The sequence below is a fragment of the Ambystoma mexicanum genome, chromosome 8 (genome assembly GCF_040938575.1).
Source record: "Ambystoma mexicanum isolate Mex_15411 chromosome 8, UKY_AmexF1_1, whole genome shotgun sequence".
Taxonomy (NCBI): domain Eukaryota; kingdom Metazoa; phylum Chordata; class Amphibia; order Caudata; family Ambystomatidae; genus Ambystoma; species Ambystoma mexicanum.
The window spans coordinates 1,179,247,918-1,179,268,233 of NC_090929.1; the positions used below are offsets into that span (position 1 = coordinate 1,179,247,918).

Below are 20,316 nucleotides of genomic sequence, written 5' to 3' on the forward strand. Positions count from 1 at the left end.
TAATGAAATCGAAGCTAACAAGTGGGAGAGATTGCTCTTACACACGGCAGCAGGGCTGATCAAGCGTAAAATAGCACAGAAATGGGGAGCCCCTGACCCTCCGACAATGGATCAATGGAAACTGGATATGGACGTGTGCGCCATGATGGAGCATAGGATCTATTTGGCAAGGGGTTGTCCCAACAAAGCCTCGAAAATTTGGGATAGGTGGGAAGAAGAAGCTATCTAAGACTCCCTCCTGCATGCTGGGAAGCATGCAATAGGTATTGTGTACTACACGCCGATATATGTACTAAGGAAGACTCTTGTCCACAGCTGATATGTGTACTGCCTTCGTTGATTGAGACTGACCATGATAGTCCTTATGTTGATTTGTTTTTGATTTTTGTGATTGTTGTAATACTATGATAATAATAAAATACTTTATTAAAAAAAAATAAAGGTAAAAATACATCATCTGTACACTGAATCATTGGATGGCATATTATGCGATGGTGTAACAACAGAGGCACTAATTGGATGGAACTCTGCTAACCAACCTAGGACAATTGTCAGTTCGTCAAGACATGAGATAGACAGGAGTAGGGAGAGAGTCCACAGGCTGCTTTCCATTCAATTAAAAAAGATACCATCCCTTATTCCTAGGCCATGAGCCAGTGTGATTTATTTGTAATTGGCTTTGTGCAATGTCTCGTGTCTTGGTGTATGGTAGGGAGCACAGCAGGAGCCCTTTCTGTGTTGCAGTCTAATGAATAGACAGTGTTTGCCAATTATGGGTCACATGTGATGGGACCATGGTTGGGATCATTTTACCATGCATTTGTTAGGATTTTAGCTAATATTAATGCGAGTGTTATGGTTTTTTTCTCCACTGAGGACACTATTGAGCTATTCTGCATGGGCATTTCTTGTCTCAAATGTAATTAATATATGAGCATAATTCTGTCTCCTGGGAATTGCTATCTTGTGCCTTCCCTGCATTATTATCATCCTCCCTTGTTTCACAATAAATCTGGCTCTGGTTTGCGGCTACTGCCTGAGCTCTGCACAGATCGGTATTCCTGTGATTTCAGCATCTTGAGTTCTAGTGAAGCCTTAAGGTTGTTTGTTTCATTAGAGGCATGTTGCAGCTTCCATTTTGGAAAAGATGACTGCCCATTACTGTTGTGTTTCTATGTTGGTGAGCTATATTCGCTTGTCATTCATGTTGCATTTATATGTTACATTGCTTATGTTAGTATTCTTTATGTCTTATAGATGCTACGTTAATATTCTTCATGGATATTTTACCTAGTGCACGTGTTCTTCTTGTTGATTGCACATGTGTTTCATGTCTACTGCATGCACATGTATTGTTACACTGTTAGTTTGTTTATTCTTGCCATCTTCATCTTAGATTGTGTTCATCTCCTGCTGTGCCTGCCTGGGAAAATGATGAGGTTTGGCAGAGCACTAGAATAAGCAGGTCACTGCGCTGATGAATATAATGGACCCTGCTGCCTGTGAGGGGTTCTTTGGAGACAGTGCTCTTCCATCTTGAAAAAGGTTAGGATAGGATTCATTAAGAACCGCGGTCACAGAGGTGTTGGGTCAGTGTGGATATTGACTGTATAGTGTTATTAGGTTCAGATAGAATTTCAGAGGAGTCTTGTGGCTTTGGAATGTGGTGATTTTATTACACAATTTAGCCGACAAGTGATTCAACCCTCCTGGGTCTTTTTCAAGGCACATGTTGTATGAGACTTATTCATCTATGTAGATGGTGAGCTCTCAGTTAGAGGCTCTGGTTGAGTAACGACCTGGGGACCTCTACTTACAGATCAGCAGTCTCTGCGATCTTTGGATGATAAAATCACCACGTTACTAAGCAACAAGACTCCTCTTAAATTGTTCTCACTCTAATAACACTATACAGTCAATATCTGCACTGACCCGGCGCCAATGTGCCTGGACTAAGGGTGATATGGTTGTCTTAGAGCAGGTTTGTCCAACTCCAGGCCTGGAGGGTCAGATCCATGCTGGGTTTTCAGGATACCGCTCATCAATATTCATGAGATAAATTTGAATACCATGCTCTAAATGTATGCACATTTATCCTCATGCATATTAATGAGTGATATCCTGAAAACCCATCAGGATTCGGGTCCTCGAGGCTTGTAGTTGGACAGCCCTGTTTTAGAGAGTAACATTTCTCACCCATGCGTTATTGGGCTGGGGGAGGGGCAGAAGCTATGGCTGACATTCATCTGCCTTATTCATCTGCCTCTCAAGTTAACAACTGGGCTCCAGACTCAAGTGTGGAGATCAATGGGCTATGGGATCCAATGAGAAGCAATCAGTAGTGGATTGATGTGGGCTTAGGGGGAAATGGAAATAATGAATGCAAACATGTTGAAGAGAGATTAAAGGGTATTCTTGAAGCTGATGAGAAAAGACTTGAAGTAGTCAGGACTTGAACAGAGAGTTAGAATGGTGGTCTGAGTGCCATGAAAGGTCATAAGCGACAACATTTTACAAATTGTGTGGAGCTTAAATTGAAAGGAACTAATAGTGTTAGAGATGTGACTACAGAAAAAGAGGGAAGAATCAGAAATAATTACGATATTGCAGAAGACAAAGGAGGCGTGATTGAATAAGGAGGATCGACAAATAAGATGGTGAAGGAAAAAAACTGTAATTAGGATGGAGTTAGAGAGTAGAAATCCATTAGTTTACAGCTATCAATACTTGCAGAAACTGAATGAACCACGAAAAGCAGAGATTTCTCCGCCATCATCATAAAAGTGACATGATAATTGAAAGGCACGAAGGGTGGAGATGTGCATAGATGTAAAGCAGTAATCCAAGTACAGAGTCTTGAGGTATTGATGGCTGCCTTCCTGATCCCTGCCCATCCCCTTTTTTCTTCCCCTTTCTAGCCCCCCCTTACCTGCAAGCCTGTGCTGATAATGACAGCGTGGGGAAGTCATGCATTGCTTTCAGTGAAGGTGATGATGTAAAAGGAATCAGGTGAATTCAAAGAGGGGGTCTGATGGGTGGGAAAAAGGAGTGGGGGATTAAAGAAGATGATTATTTTTTCAAATGAAGAAGTTGATAAAATCCACGGCATATGGGGGTGGATAAGAAGGATCAGAATTGGCATTATCATTTAGTTGGATAAAGTTAGAAAACAGACAGCTACTAACATATTGTTCTTGTGGCATGAACAAATGTTCATACAGAGAGTGACAGAAGGAAATGGCCTTGAGATTGTTGCCACATGATATCTGCCTTGTCCAACAATGTAAGTGCTGAGGGGACAGTATGAGAGAGTTCAGGTTTTGGACTTTACAGGAGGGCAAGAACAGAGCATTGGAGCAGCTGGAGATATTGCAGCAACAAAGATACATAGCGAAATAAAAGAAAGTAATATGTGTTTCAACGACTTGTAAAGCAGTGGGAGAGGGAACAATAGAAATTCATCCTGGAGATAGAGTTTAAGTCAACGGATTACTAATCTTGTCGAGGGGAAGAATGGACATGGAGAGGAAAGGTGGTAGAAAAGTGGTAAAGAATAATAGCACTAAGGATGTGGCAGCCAGACAATTAGCTCCCTCCAACAATGTTTTAAATGCCATGGTGTATGCTGTGAGGTGTAGAAAATGTCAGGCGGACACCTTTGTGAAGGATTTTCAAAAGATGCCATTTTATTAACTCAAAAGGTTGAATAAATGCCTCACTATCCCTAGCCTGATGAATTTCCCTGTCTAAAATAAACTAAAGGAAACACTCTAATAACACATATCTGTCCCTCACACTTATACCTAGTACTGTAAATTGAGTTACTAATCAATTAGGGAATGCATGGCAGTTCAAAAGTCAACAAAATAATATAATAGTTATGTTCAAAATATGACAAGAGTCTCTCCTTATAATCTCAGTGAATTACCCTTCCCCAGATTCAAGCAGGATTCTGCTCCAAAGTTCCAAAACGAAACAGTGAAATCCAGGTTTACAACCAAGTTCCAGCACAGTTCTTTGTAAGTCCAACTCTACAACAGAAAGTTCTGGCACAGTTCTTTGTGACACCAACTTCACAACCGAAAGGTCCAACAATGCAGTGATTCAAGAACGAATCAAATTCAAAGTCATCTTTTTCCAATAAACAGAATAATTCCTCAGATCATTAGTATCAACATAAATTGTCTTTGTCAGGATGCTTTACAACAACTTATTTCTGAACGTAAATACCACTTCTGCAACAGTTGTATACCGTTCTTGCTTCAGAATTAACAGAAACAGTTCATAAGAATGATTTGTTAACACCACTTAATAGCTCTTCATCAACTTCTACCTGGTTTACTCCCATGCCAGGCCAACTACTTCAATATACTCCCCTGCCTAAATAATAATTTATAAACTGCCTCTGTGGTTAGGATCAGCTTACACCAGCTTTGTAGTATTCATCAATTTAAAACATCAGACATTAAGCAATTCTTCATGGAAGGCAAGATTTACATTGGTGGTCCTTAGTACTCTTTTGTACTTCCCAGAATCTCTGCAAGTTATTCTCCTCTCCCTCTGAACAACGTTTCCAGAAGGGCAGCCTTCTTGTCACTCTTGTTTCCCCAATATGTTATCAACCAAACCTTGACAAGGATGTGTTTTTATTCTGCTTCTTCCTTGGCTTTGGTAATGTGGGTTATATTTCTCTCAATGCCTAAGGGCTTCTGATTGTTTTACCCACATTAAGATGTTCAACTTGTGGAACAAGAAAATTGTTATGACAACAAGCCATTACATACTTGGGTATTGAGGGGATGTTCTCCCTAGAGGAAGATAAAGACTGGGTCTCACCCCACTGAGTACTCTTATTCCCCTGGGCCCTTTCTCCTCCCAGGTGATCCTCCCGCAGAACATCATCCCTAAAGTTAGGATCAGAAAGTGTCTGCCTTTCCCTGGCCACACAGAAGGAGACTTTAGAAAGAGGTTTAGTGAGCAGTCTGTAGGATTCCTCACAATACCACCTTTGGGAAGGAGCTTGGTGCTGCTGCCCTTCACATAGAAGTGCACACTTCATGCCATTTCATTACACTGTCTCCTCGCTGCTGCTAACTTTCCCCATGCTCTATTGCCCACCCGTACTGACACTCTTACTTCCCATCCTACATATGCTGCCTCTGCCTCCTCCTCATGACCACCACCGACATGGCCAAGGTGAAGGGACTCATTCCTGAGCCCACATAGATGTCCATGCTGACCATATCACTACCGTTAAAACCAATTTTGATGAATGGGCTCACATCTTTTCATCAAAGGGCATTTTTTCTTATACTTCCTTTGACAAATACACTTCATGCACCACATGAAGAATTCTGGGGTGCTGATATGCCGGGGTGCAGTGATATGGTCACCCTCAGCCTCTTGTGCTCCTTCTCTCATACCAGATTGTCTGTCCACTCTTCAGGAATGATGTGCCTCCAATGATCTCTGTCTTAATGCCAGTAAGACTGAGATCCTCCTCATTGGGACTCCTGCTCCTTCCTTCCCTCTTTCACTCTGGCCACCCATCCTGGGCCCTCTACCTGGTCCTTCTAGTCAGGCTAAGAACCTTGGGGTCATCTTCGACTCCACCCTCTTCTTCTCTCCTCACATCTCTGACGTCTCTAAGAAGTCACACTAGCAGCTGCACCTCCTCAGAGGTATTCTTCATTTTCTCCCTTTACCCCAGTGGCCCACTGGCTCCAGAGCCCTGTTCCTCTCTAGGCTGGACTACTGCAACAGCCTCTTTCTAAATATGCCTGCTTATACGCTTTGCCCTTTTCCAGAACCAGACTGTGAAATGTGTCCTTGGCCTCAAGTCTAGGAATCCTATCTCTCTAGCCCTGAAATCTTTCCACTGGCTCCCTGTGGTTGCAAGGGTCAAGTTCAAGACCCTCTGCATTGTCCACCAGGCTTTCTGTGGCCAGGGACCATACTACATTTAACTTTCTCTTCCTAAGCATCTTCCTTCTCGAGCCCTCTGCTCATCCACCTCCAACTCCTTGAGGGTCAGATGCTTCTCCAGGCAGAGAGTGGGGGCTATATCTCTGTCCCTGGCTGGGGCCTCCCTCTGTAACAGCGTCCCTGCCTCTCTCAAACTTGAGCAGGACCACCTAAGGTTCTTGAAGCAACTCAAGACCTTCTTTTTCAATTCTGCCTTCTCTCTCCCTTGCTGATGTCCCTATCTGCTGCTCATACTGGGTACCTGGCCACCCACTGAACTTAAGGGACCAGGCTCCTGCACTACCGGTGGCCCTATCACTGCCTCTGGGCCTCCCAACCACTCAAGGGACTGTATCTGCAACCCTACAGTCCACTGATTCTCTGCACTATGAGCCACCTCCCGGCTGTACTTATTAGTAACTTGCACTCTCTCCTCCCTGCTGTCCTCTGGCACGTCTTCCCCTCCCTCCCGCCAGCACTTGCATGATCTGAATGACACAAGGCCTAGCACAATTGTTTTGTCCTCCTTCTGTCCTCCCTTCCTTGTCTTGTTGCACCTAGAAACACTTGTGTACAGGTGCTATAAATGACTTATATCATATCATATAATAGTATTAACCCCCAGGCATGGTAGTGGGTTCAGGCAGTAATTGCCCTGGGCTCTTTCCATGGCCTTTGCTTAGCTCAGGCGTTCCTGGGCTTAGGCTAGTAGATGGGTAATGCTTAGCTCAGCCAATGAGCCAGGGTGTTAATGCTATAAGGAATGGTGAAGAGGAGGTCATCAGAAAAGGGTATCATTAGAGAGGATATGGAATATGGGATGGATGATTAAGAGTTGGAAGGTGCCAGTGTTCTAAGAGGAAGGCAAAGCGTGCAGTGTGAGATAATTTTCTATGGACCTTTATATGATACGTTTTGTCAAACGCATCATACTACCAGTACTGGTATTGAACATGCAATGTACCATAGCTGCAGTTTGTTTTGTCAGAAACCAGAAGGTACTCTTACATCTACTTCCCTCTACTCAGGTGGCCACGGAAGGGCCAATCGCACTTGGATCCTGACCCTGGGGTTGGACCAGTGAGGGAGGATCACCTGAGTGAAGGATCCTTCGGGATTAGAGAGAGGGTACCTAATGGTGAGACATGCTATCCCCCCTTTCCTGACATTAACCTACCTCTGCGAGTTCCCCACTTCAACTTTACAAATTTGATCAACTTAAGAAATGTGGATGGCTGAGGTCTTTTTACCCAGATTCAACCTTGCGAGCTGCAGTTTACACTTTGTAAGAGTGCAGGAGAGAGAGTCTGACATGGTGGTGAAATTTTTCACACATTTTATTGATATGTTAAAGAAACACCCATCTGGCCCTATCACTATGAGGGGTTTCCCTGCCTCAATCAAAACTAATAAAACAGTCAGAATGTCTGCCAAACAGATAGTCACTGTCCTGTGTCCAAACCTATCTCTAGCCCGTACACTCTACAACTAAGTAGATCTAATAACACAAACATTCCTCCACCAGGAGAACGACTCTTATCTCCTGATGGATGTCAAGAGTTCTTCTCGACAACTGTCCAAAAAGTTCTCAAGCCAGGGGGAATGGCTCCATTCCCGTGATGTCGATATCTTATTCCACAAAGGTTCACAGAAAGTAAATAGATCTTGATCCTGGAGAATGACTCCCTTCTCCTGGATTGCTTATGGACTTCCATGTCCTTTCACAGGGCCAGGAGGAATATATCTCTTTTTCTTATGTTCTCCAGTTCCCCTGGTATGTTACACACTCATTCAATAGACTTTGCCATTTCTTCCAAGTGTAGGCAAACTTCCAATCTTTCTCATTGGTATTCTCTTTGTCTGACTCCAGACCTTGTTTACACTTCCTTTGTCAGGGTCCTATACCCTTCTATTGTTTTATTGTTGGGGTCATTGATCCTTCTATGGTGGTCAGTGGTTTTGGGTTTGTCTACAAGCTTGCTTCTGCAGGCTCTTTAGGCTGTGTTCCGCAGATGTCCATGATTTCATCAAAAATATTTTACCTAATGGAGAAGTGACCGAATCTATTTCACCTAACACTTTCTTTTATAATGCAGGGTGATACCCCCATTCAACTCCCCCCACCCTAGCACCGCTTCCCTAACTTTTACCCTTACCCCACATCCCACCTATTACTTTATGCTGTAAAATCTACAGAATCAGTCTTCTGCTGCTGGATGGCTATTCCGCCAACAGCTTTCCTCTGCTTGCCTTCGCTCTAGCTGGTTGCACAGTCCCGCTCCTACAGATCTGCTTGGATGCTAATGCGGCCAACTGCCATCGTCCTCCATTCTCTGCTTCTTTCAGTCTTCCAAACGAGTTCAAAACTCCTGCGACGGATGAACTCTCCACTCCCAGCCTTTCCTGACTGGGCTTGACCTATTGCTTAGTCCATTGTCAGTTTTTATACAATGTCTTATTCAACCCATTTTGTAAGTCCTTTTCATCTATCTTGATCTCAAACTTCTGCGGGGCCACTCCATACTAGTATTTCTATAATTGGTGATCTTCATGGTTCCCATGTTCTTCTTCATCGTGGTACTTGTGCTCAGGCTGAGGTTGTCTGTATTACAATAATACATGGGTCTACTGTCTTAAAAGAGTTTAGCAGAGGAAAGAGGAGCTAGTGTATGTGTTGGTGCAATGGTGTTTACTAGGCCATACTCCCAAGTTGTCTTCCTTGTCCCCAGGAGGGGAGTACCTCCTAATGAGATTCTCCTGCATTAATCCACCAATAGGGGGAATATGTGGTAGTGGCCACACCTACCGTGCCTCAAGGGAAAGGTCTCCCTTCTGGAGAGAAGTGACGACACCTATTGAATTGTCACAGTATAGATCTCTGGATTAGTTACATTAATCTACTGGGAATTGTACTGCAGAGTTATATGTGTTGTTGTGCTTGATTAACATTCATAGATGCCCACTCCAATGCATCTCACTAATAGCCCCCAGGCTCACCCCCCAGCTTTTTAATGTATTGTGTGTTTGTATTAATACATGTCAACCAAAACCTGCATGAGCTCTCCCAATTCTCCCCGAAGATGATTGGCTCTTGAAGGAGGTTTGAGCAGAATGAATAGAGGAAACATTAGGGAACCTGCAAACCTACTCAAATCCAACTAAGACATTTGCAAGAACCTGCAGATCACTTTTGAAAATGTTTGCAGAAGCTTAACAGTAGGCCAGATTAACAAAGAATTGACCAGGAGTTGGTCTGTCTTAACTTCACTTTTACCTGGAGAGGGTTATTTCATTCACTAAAGAAGTTCCCCTGATTTACTGCTGAATTGGAAGAAATAAGTCTCTGTTAATCAGAACTTATTTTGTGAATGTAACTCGAACATCACCTCTCCAGGTTGAATTCCTGGTAACTTCTTTGTGATTGTTCTGATGTTCTCTTTTTTTAGAACTCATCAATGGGGGTAATCTCGCGTGCTCAGTTCCAAGTTCCGCATTAAGTTTGAATAATTCCCAAAAGTCATTTTAGTGGTTCTGGATAATGTGCAAAGGTATCTTTTAAATCTACACTACGGCGTAAGTGTATTACAGAGAATCAATCTCAGCACTTGCAACCTATTTCAGAAGAATCATGAAAAATAGTAGACTGTTTCCTCAAAAACCAAAGCAATATTTTACCATTCTATTTTGTGACAATTAACCCCCCTAACCGCAAATAAAATGTTTGGGCAAACCTTTTTTAAAGGCATTTAAACAACTCTCATCTGTCTATCCTATCATCTTCAATGATACATGTGTTTTCGTTTTTTTTAAAAACTATGGGGTTCATTACGAGGTTAGAGGTAACCATGGCGCTGTTAGTGCCATGGCTGCCTCCAAAACCTCGCTGACTCCGCCCTGGTGAATGGAGCTATTACCGCCCCATTCCAAGGTTGGCGGGGGCGGTAATTCCCCATTCACCAGGGCCCTTCCCCATTCCCATTTGAGCCCCCATAGTGCTCAATGGGAATGGGGAAGGCGCTAATAACGGTACCGCAAATTGCGGTACCGTTATTAGCTCTAAGGTCCCTTTGCAGGTCCTGTCCTTAACGCCTGGTAAATCCAAGCGTTAAGGGAGGACCCGCAAAGGGAGTTCGTAGCAGGGCGGTAAGGGATTACCGGTACCAGTGCCCTTACCAGTACCGGTAATCCCTTACCGCCCGAGTTGTAATGAGGCCCTATGTGTACTAATTATATTTTGCTTTTAAGTGGATATGAAGGTTGGCTGATAGTGTAACATGTGGCTCTTTAGAGCAATAATACTAGCTGCTACATTTCCAAAAGCTTTGTTTTACTTATCTTGGTAAAGTCTTGCTCATTACACACAAATGTGGCCAATGTTTCCTGCACCACAAATCCAGTGATTTTTTTTTTTTTACTTTTCTCTGTTGCTAAAGGTTTTTGGATGGCAAAGTGCTTGACATCAACAAACAATTTCAGGATTACATAGGACAAGGAGGACGCATTCTTGAAATCCGCACACCAGATGTGGTCGCCAATGTCAAAAAGCAGGCTCAAGCTGTTGGATATACAGAAGGGGCATTGCTTGCTCTGGCTGTAATCATCATCCTGTGCTGCATGCCTGCCATATTGATAGTTATGGTCAGCTACCGACAGTAAGTTCTTTCTTTATTTACGTTTGGATTTGTAATAGACATCATTCATGTAGTAGCGGGATTCATAGGGTCTGATTAACAAAGCGTTTACAAAGCCTTTTCCCATTGAAAATGCTTTATGAATCAGGGCCATAGTGTTTATGTCCTTGCTCTAGAGAAAACATTGCATGTTCTCTCATTCCCTCATCAACACAACACACTCAATGTTTCAGTCATTCACCTTATAGTCTCTGAGTTGCAATTGAAGCAAACAAAACAATTAATTGATGCTGGATAGATAACAAGTGATTCTTCCAAAAATAAAATCAGGTTTACATTTTTTCGGGAATTAGTGGGATTTGTGTCTCTGGAAAGTCATAACTTTCACATTTCTAAATAATGCACAGTTCACAAAAGGTGAATCAACTGTGAGTCTAAAGTGCACGCGGCTAATGTGTACAGGAATGTTTACAATATGCACGGTTACTTTACAAGCAGATGTCAATAAGGGAGTGTTCGAGAAACAGGGTCAGTGATGGGCTAGGGAGTGGCAACACAGACATTGGTGAACTTGCAGAAAGTCGCAACCTGCATGCACATTCAAAAACACTCTCGGATGTATTTTGCACATTTACATTCACACCTAGTGTAAACTTTAATAATCGACGTGCAGGTGAAGCATTCCGTTAGAAACATAGTACCAGTTACAAATCAGTTGGGAACAAACAGAAAACAGTTGATTTTAAAGAAGAAAACACAGATGGAAGAGAATTTTAACAGCACAAAACAAAACAGAAATCTACCACATTCCTCTTCAAATATCTAGCCAAGGGAATGATTTTGTAAAAATTGTAATACAATTAAACACAAAAAAAAAATATATAGTACCAGTTATTTCATCCTTTCAGCATATTTGTTAGAAGGAAATCCTTCATGTGGCAATACTGAAATGCATGAAAAAATGTACAGCAAATGTTAAAAGTTCCCAATTTCATTTTTGGAACACAAGAAATGTGTACGGTGAGCATTGTGCATATTTGATGCTCACCACCAGCTCACATATTCTGCCGCAGGTGCAACTCTACTAATTGATACCTGAATACCATATGTCATGGTAGGAGTGGGTTGCACTTAGTTTTTTTTGTGAATCCAATTGAGACAAAACAAATGTGCAGTTTATGCAGTGAGTGAATTATGTCTGTAAACGCATACTTTTTTTTTAATGAGCCATAAGTGAGCTGACCACGGCAAAATACAGTATGAATCAACCATAAGTTTCTAATATGAGTTCACTTAAGAACCAACGACTGTTTGTGAAAAGTTGTGGAAAAAATTCAAATCATCAGATAGGCCTCACTTGATATATGTTTAACAGCTGTTTATGCTACTTCACAGACTTCACCATTCGAAAGTACCTCCCAGAGAAGGCACATGTATTAAAAAATGTTTAAAAAAAAATACATAAAAAGACCTATCAGAACAAAGTAAGTTAGACAAGCTGGACAGGGCCATGCAAGCAAAGCAGCTTAACATTACTGCAGCTCTGGTAGGAAGGCTCTGTCTGTCTATCTGAATTACATTGTGCCCATGGATAGTACGCCTGGCTTCTGCTCCCACTGCTGTAGGAAAACAAAAATAACCTGCTTTATCTTTTTTAAATGCCAGATCTCCATAATGTAAGTTGTTTTAATTAGATGGAGCATGTTGCTTCAAGACATGGATGCTCTTAAATTCCATTTACTTTGTAGCAATCAAGTTTTGTAGCAAATGAAGTACATCACCTCGGGCAGCCCAGGCATAGGAAAGACAGTACAATTTTATGCAACAGCTGCTTAAATAAACTTGCTCATCTAAGTTGATAAAAACAAAGGTGTTTTTGATTGTTAGAAGCAGTGTCGCACGAATTTGGGTGAATTGTCTGTATCCGAAATGACCAAGGAAGAAATGACCGAATATTATTTGTTCGAAGATAACATTCGCTATTTCTTCCTGCTCCCACCCTCTTACTTACCCGTTGCCGGCAAACACTGCGCTGTGCGCTGCTGCCGCCTCACTGTTTTTCTGCGACGCCTGTTCCCATTCACGTCCGGAATGGGGAACTGGCACTGCAGGGTTATTTCCTTTTTTTGTTTTACTTTATGAGAACGGGTGCAGGGGACAACCCTGCAACCCCCGCTAACATTATAGTGAACAAGGGTGCAGGCGACACCCCTGCGGCGCCTGTTCCCCTTGTTCACTATAATGGCACCAAACGAGGCATTTCGGTGAAGCTTTTGGCAATTCGACATTTTTGTTTGCCCAAAATTCAACCAAATATCCTATTCAGTCTTTTATATTCAGTCGTTTTGGGTCTTTACGTGTCAGACTGGGACATAAAATTGTCTGGGGCATCAATGAAAAAGTGGCACACAGTTGCAAATGGGAATTCATTAGTTTTGTAACAGACTATTTTAATAGTACCCAGAGGGGAGTTTTTTGATAAATGTGATGCAAATTGTGCATTTTAAAGAACATTTATTCAGAAACACTAGTCAAACCTACTAGCCGCATAGTGAAGTAACTTACCAAACTGGCCCACAAAGGCAAAAAAAGTATCCCACTTTGACCCCAAAAAAAGGCCCACACTAGCATTTTGTGTTTTTTTGGTTCGGGCATTGCCCTATTGCCCTATAGGCCAATTCGAGCCTGTTTATACATGATAGCATTTTTTTTCCATTTCATAATCGAGGGTTTATAGTATGGTTTTGCTAATATCACACACTTACCTTAGAATAAAAACCCGCCCAATGTGCCTTTAACCAAAAACCTCAAAGTACATGTAAAAATAACGGAATGTCTGTTGAAAATAATTTTTGGGAAACAATACCCTTGCTATATAGTTAAAGGGCTTTCATGGTCAGGTTTCCCTAAAACAAAATACACATTCTATAAACAAAAGCGTGTAAACGGGACTTTATTTTTGCATTCCAAAAGAAAACCGAAACCATTCACCAGTTATTGTTTTTAAAGCACAGATAACCCTGGCACCGCTATCGTACCATAACGGCTGCTCATGATGTCACACATGCCGAAACACAAAGAACGCACATGCCCACACTTTATACAGGACATAAGCAATGAAAAAGAGCGAAGAAAAAAGGAGTACCCGAAACTTGACATGATCATTTTAAATTTGATGTGAGGGACAATACAAACGAAAACAAAATACTTAACAATTGTAAAAACTGAAGTTAAATTCTCAATTTCACAAGAGAATCAGAACAAGAAGAGATGTCATGAGCAGTGCATGGCGCATTGGCCGAGTTGTGGTTGTTTTATAATGGTGGTGGCTAAGTTAAAGTTGTTTTTATGAACTATAATTGCCAAGTTTTGCTGGTTTTGTTGTTATTCGATTAATTTATAATGCCCAATACGAAATGTTGTATTAATTGACGTTCTCGTTTCTTTTGGTAAGTTATGATGTTTTTTTTTGGGAAAATATTTATCATAATGTCATTTGAAAGTCTACATTTGTGTTAGCCCGTTTGCACAATGAATGTAATGAGCAATTATTCTCCACTGCGGCATTATGCAAATAATACCACATTCTATACATTCATGATGCTCATTGACTAGTTTACTTGCCTTGGATTGAAAAGCTATGCCGCCTTTTCGTTAATATTACAGAATAACACATGTGGACATATTTATTTTTAACCCGGACCGCCCCATAGGCCTCCTTAGTGAATAGCCACGTATGGTTGAGAGGTAATTAAACACTCCGTCATCTGGTATTCACGTCTGGAAATGTCTGGTTAAACCTCATGAGAAACAATAGCTAAGAAGCTACTATTTGCTTAATGGCTGTTTTTCAATCAACCCCATTGATAGATTTGCCTTCTCGGTACTCACACAAGTAGGCACGAGCAGTGGAACTGTTGAGAAAGGATGAAGGATGGTAGGGGCACAGACTCTCCTAGTCCACTGAAGACCATCAGCTGAGCCCACTGACTCCTACCACTGCAGCGATATCAGTCCATTACCAGATTTCCACATAGACCTAAGAACAAAGGGTCTGCTCAGTCTGACAAAGAGACAGACAAAAACATTCATTGATCTAAGCACTGCTTATACTTCTCTGCTTTACAGTATGGTCAATCTACACTCCACTACTGCAATGGATTAGTAATGTAATGAAGAATCATTGAATGCAGTCTCATCTTATTTGCAACTACACGTTTACTCCAAGTTTCCTATTGGTATAGTAAAAAATGCTGTACACTGTGATGTCGAACTGTCAGTAATCACAACCCACAACTGCAACCAACACACCATTCTCATCAGTAGAGCCACACTCATTAACCCATTTCATTGAAACTACTACTTGAACGCTCAGATAATTCTTTTCATGCTAAATGTCTTGTGGGAAAGCAAGGCTAAATCATCTATGATGTTTTTTTCATATAAACCAATCCCCGTCGAGAGCTTTAATGGAATGGCAGTGCATTCTTCTTGACCACAAGCCAGCAAAGACTCATCATTCTTTTTCTATTACGCAGTGACTTTCCAATTTACTGTGCAAGGCACATCAAGAACCTAATTATTTAGAATTTATTATGAATTCATCAGAGAGAGGCAGCTCTCTTCCCATTTCAGTTTCTGCTTCGCCCAGGAATACAGAGCAAAATTGTGCTTTGCCAGAACATCCACTCTTTTTATATTCTGCAAGTAAGTTAAGCCGGGGAGCCAATTATCCGAAGATTAGTGGACCTTTAATATCAAGCGTTTGCGCTTTCATTCATCCTCTGCTAGATATCGCTTCTCGAATCAGACATTTCGACAATTCGGTCTATCCCGCGACACATACTCCTGCCACTAATTCCTTTAGAGGCTTGTAGGATTCTGGTAATGCCAGTCCAAAGGCGATTAACTGAGATTTAGTCATTGAAACAGGTGGCTTCTTAAAATGACATTGCCTGTGCTAATTAGCAATTGAAAGATAAATGCAATGATATGTATTTAGACAAGAATTGTATACACTACCAGGATTTGTTATGATTTATTGAACATCTCTAACCTCTGTCATTGCTTTCTCTCCTTTCTCTTCTGCTGGCAAAAACAGGTTCAAAGAGTAAGTATACATTGTTCACAACTGCTTTGTGAGACAATCCTTTTTATAACTGCTTTGCAATTGTTTTCCAGTACATGGATGTACCTATGCCAGGAGATATCTGTTGTGTGTGCTTCGGAGAAGGACTTAGCTTGCTTATAAATCAGTATTCAACTATTACATTGGACCGTTATTGATACCTTTGTAGGCAAGTGTGCAGAAATAGAGCCAGCAAGCTCTACCTGGTTGGCAAGCATAGTTATTTAGCACAACGATGATATGTCAAATTCATAAACGTTAGAAAAAGGAATAGTTGTGCTACGGCTCAAAGAAGGAGGTTCTTTTCTGGTGCTCTTGCATTGGAAACTGCTTTTGAAGATGTGTTTCCTCTCAAATTTCTCCAGTACAGCAACTGTTTCCCATTGCAATCTTTCATAACTTCAGATACTCATGATTGATTTCTGTAGTCAAAGGGCTCTGGGGCATTCATTGATAACTATTACTCTGTTTCTGTCTCACTGATTTACGTGTGTATTTGTATCGGGCCAGATGCACAAATATTTTCACTGGCAGAAATCCTGCGATGCCGGTGAGCATCTTATGTTTGCACCTGCTTCCTTATTCCCAAATCACAAATCCATAAACTGGATTAAACGTGGAGAAGCCTGGATCAATTTTATGAGGGATGTTCCAAAAGATGTGTACTTCCTAGGGATGCACAAGATATCTCCAGATTTGCTCTAGTGGTAGGCATTGTCTATCAGGCACAATGTAGGTGGTGCAAATTGGAGATGTCTCCTGATATGTTCCAGTGCACATGTTTGTGAATCTGCTATTGAGTGTGCTACAACTGAACTCTGTATGGGTGCACACGCAATTCACATTATAATCATGTTCACTATCTCAGTACACATATATCCTGTGGGGGATACAATATGAGTGGTATTACTGGTATTGCTGGTGATTAAAAAATGCAACAGTTATCTTAAGTGGGGGATCATCTTTATGTGCAGTTCAGAATGACTTCAGTCCATAGTCTACAGAAATGCATATTCAATAAATAATGCCATAAGAGAAATGATTATATATTTAAAAAATAAGTGTGATGTTATAACCTGTGTAATGGAATAAATCAGCTGTCACTGCAATGTTTATAGAACATACATTGTGGAATACCTTTAAGACAAAATGATAAGAGAAGAGTAAATAGATTACAAACCACATCAGAATACATAGGGATTTGTTTTTGGAGTTACATTACGAAAACATGTTTTTAAATCTTTGATAACTAAAAGTAATTGCTTGTTAAGGGCCGGGGATGGTATAGTTAAAACAGTTAGAATATAGTCCATGTATCAGTTCAGAAAGATACTGGGGAACACTTCAATGTGTGATCCATACCAAACCTTGAAAGAACATTAGGTCCTAAGTGTCTAAGGCCGTCATTTATGTTTCCCAATCTGCCTCTCTGACCCAAAACTATAATAATTATGATAAACTACCCACCTGGTGGTAGGATCATCTTGAAATATAATACCTAGGTGTGGGTATGGTAGTTCATATAATTATTAAAGCCACATCTGATTTGTCACATACACATGCCAACACTATGGACTCAGGCCAGCCAGGGAAGAGTTGTGTGGATTCTAGTTATACGGCTTGACTCTGCAAGAGTAATTGGATTCTAGTTGTACTGCCTGACTCTGCAAGGGTGATTGGATTCTAGTTATACTGCCTGACACTGCACAGCCACTAGAACAAAGGGCAGCAAGACTCAGCCTCTTTTTGATCTTTTGTGAGATTGCGTAACAGCTCTTTCCAGCAGGGCATCTCCCAACGAGGGCTGCATGGGAAGCAAGCTTGAAAGGGCACAAAGAGCCAGCGTGTTGCACACAAAATGACCTTTCAAGTGCAGGCTTAGGGAATGGGACAAGATTAGACAGTCAGAAAAAGCAGAACAGAAGGGAGGAAGGATTCCTCTAATAGAAGGGAGGACATATTCTTCCACCTTGGTTTTCGTTGGGATTCCCTTTACTTCATGTTTCCTACACTTCCTGCAAGCAAAGGAATGTGTAACCTTAACAGGAATTGGACCCCTTAAAGTAGGCTTGCTTTTGTCCAATAATGAAAGGCATTTTGCCTTTATAAGGAAGGGGCTCTTTCACTCCTTCTTTGATCCAAATGTTGGACCTTCAGGGACATCTGGAAGAATTCAGCTTAACCCTGTTGGGATAGCAATTCCATCTGCTGGAGGTGAAGAAATGGGTTCCAAGGCAGAGGCAAGCTCTGCTCTCTACCCGCCATCATGGAGCATTGGGGGTGAACTGCTGATGGAGCAAGACTTCCGGCTGCACTGGTAGGTAGGCCCCTCACTGGTGGTGGAGAACTCCTGCAGGTTCTGGCCAGCCTCCCCCAGTTTGGGAGTGAATTGAAGAAGGACCAATCTTTTCCCTGAGCCCCTAAAAAGAAGATTGTCTCCCATGTTCTATAGCTTCAAACTGTCATCAAAGATTTAACAGTAAAAACCTTCACGTCAGCACTGCCCACTATTCTACTTTTGACACTTCTTTGAACTGTGTTCAAACCAATGTTGCTGCATTCATCAAACAAGCCCAATCACCTCATCTTAATCGCAGAACACATCACCTGTTTAGCTCGAACACCAGCTCACCACAGTGGACAACATTGAACTGCTGCCTCTGTGTACCTGGCATTGGACCAGCAGGATTACAGCTTCAAACCACCCAGACATCGACTAGAACCGCTGGAAGCATCATGTCACAAATCGAGCTGACTCAGAGGTTGCCAGTGTCTCAATCTGGCTATACTTTCAAACCGATCATGGTGAGCCCTTTGATTGGCATTGTTGATTTCCGACTTCTAACCACACGGAGCCCTGCTATGCATTGACTCGACGTCTGTTTTGCCAGCATGTCTTGCCACATCTGAACATGGTTTGACCTACATCTACAACATCCAGAAGCCTGCTTCAAGGCCGTCAAACTACCAAGGACTAAGGAAAGTACTGTTGAGAGGCCTAATCCTCTTGGCCAACTTTGGGGCCTTAGAGACAGCAAAAGCCACTCATTTAAACCCTTTTTCGACAAGACATATCCTTTTGTGTGACATTGTTCGTGATTTATGCCCTTTCACGCATGCTACATTGCCCATATTGCTTGCATTATCTACTTTCTGTGGTCTATCCACAGGGGTGGATTTTTGTACTGGTTTTATAATTCATGTGACAAGGCTAGCAAACTGACCTTGTCATGTGGAGATAGGACCCCTCTCATCCTGTTGTGGGAGGTCTCCCATGATGTAACCCAGAACCAGTTGTACCCAAGTGGGGTACATTGGTAGTCAAGATGCCTCCTTTTCCGGTCCCCTTCCCTCCCTTAGTGCCTGCCTTACACAGTACCAAATTCCAATATACCATGCCTCTTGACAAAAATGCTGGCCATGTTCTCTATCTTTTTTAGAACTGTCAGAGAAACAAAAAACATGCAGAGAGAAGATCCTCTGGACAGCAACCCATCAGTACCCCATGAAATCCACTTACAGATCCAACACAGAGAGAAAGAGCTAATAAAAGAGGAGCCAGAAATTCTATGCAGCCTTTCCAGAGGCCACACACCTCTCCCCAGCCCAGGCGTGCAAGGAAGCAAAACCACTGAGGCCACGCTAGACCACCAGAACTTGAAGTGAATAGGACTACACCTACTTCAGGAGAACCATACTGTGGTTGCCCTAACAAGAACTCAGATACTTGTAGCAAGGGCTACCATAGTTACAACACAATGCACCCCCCCACAGAAGAAAAAGGGTGGGGCTTAACCCATTATTGCAAATTCCAATGACTGTAACCTCTCCTGGCTAGGGATGACATGGCCAGATTGGATAGGGTGGAAAAGCCAATCTGAGGATGGATACGCAAGGTGAGGTCAGAGGAGCAGGAGGAAGCAAAGCAATAGATGAGCAGGCACTATGACAATGGTTTGGAGTGTGGAGGTGATTTTGGGAAAAGGTATTGGTTGGTGAGAGCAAGTGGTACTGAGTGGTGAATGTGCATGCAAGCCTAGTGAGTGCAATTGTTAGAGGGTGCTCAGGGAATGATTGGGGAAGGGGTTGTGAGAGTAAAAGGATAGTGACTTGGGATATGATGGGATGTTGTAGTAGCAGTTCAGAGGGGTTGTAGCAGTGTGGAGGTTATAGTAGTGGGGAGGAGGGCACAGTAGAAGGAGTGAGAGACATTGGAGGCAGAGAGGAGGAAAATACTGCGAGTAGGAGGAGTGAAAATGAATGTAGTTGGAAGTATCAGAGTAGAGAGAGGAGAATAGTATACAGGGGCAGGAACATCAGGGCATGAGAAGAACGATGACGAGTCAGGCAGATAATCTGAAAGGCAGATCACCAAAACCTCTGTTAGCTACTAGCAAATATACATGATTGTGTAAGGCTAGTTTAGAAATTCTCTGAGGGAGTCTATATTAGGATAACCTAAAGGAAATGGTCTTCCCTATCAGCTAGACTAGAGAATAGGCAGTAGGGGAGGGGGGTCAATATTCTCCATATATTAACTCGGGGACTAGGGATGCATGGGATTGGGTGGAAAACATTACTTCTATATGAGAG

At 42.1% G+C, this 20,316-nt stretch overlaps 1 protein-coding gene across 4 annotated transcripts in view; it reads left to right on the forward strand.

Moving 5' to 3' along the window:
* Positions 1–20,316, forward strand: part of PCDH15 (protocadherin related 15) — a 3,978,145-nt gene that overhangs the window by 3,791,936 nt on the left and 165,893 nt on the right. For all 4 annotated transcript variants that reach the window (XM_069611238.1, XM_069611242.1, XM_069611241.1 and 1 more), the window contains one exon: positions 10,398–10,616. In XM_069611238.1, the coding sequence (XP_069467339.1) occupies positions 10,398–10,616 (219 nt within the window). The remainder of the gene's footprint in view (positions 1–10,397; positions 10,617–20,316) is intronic.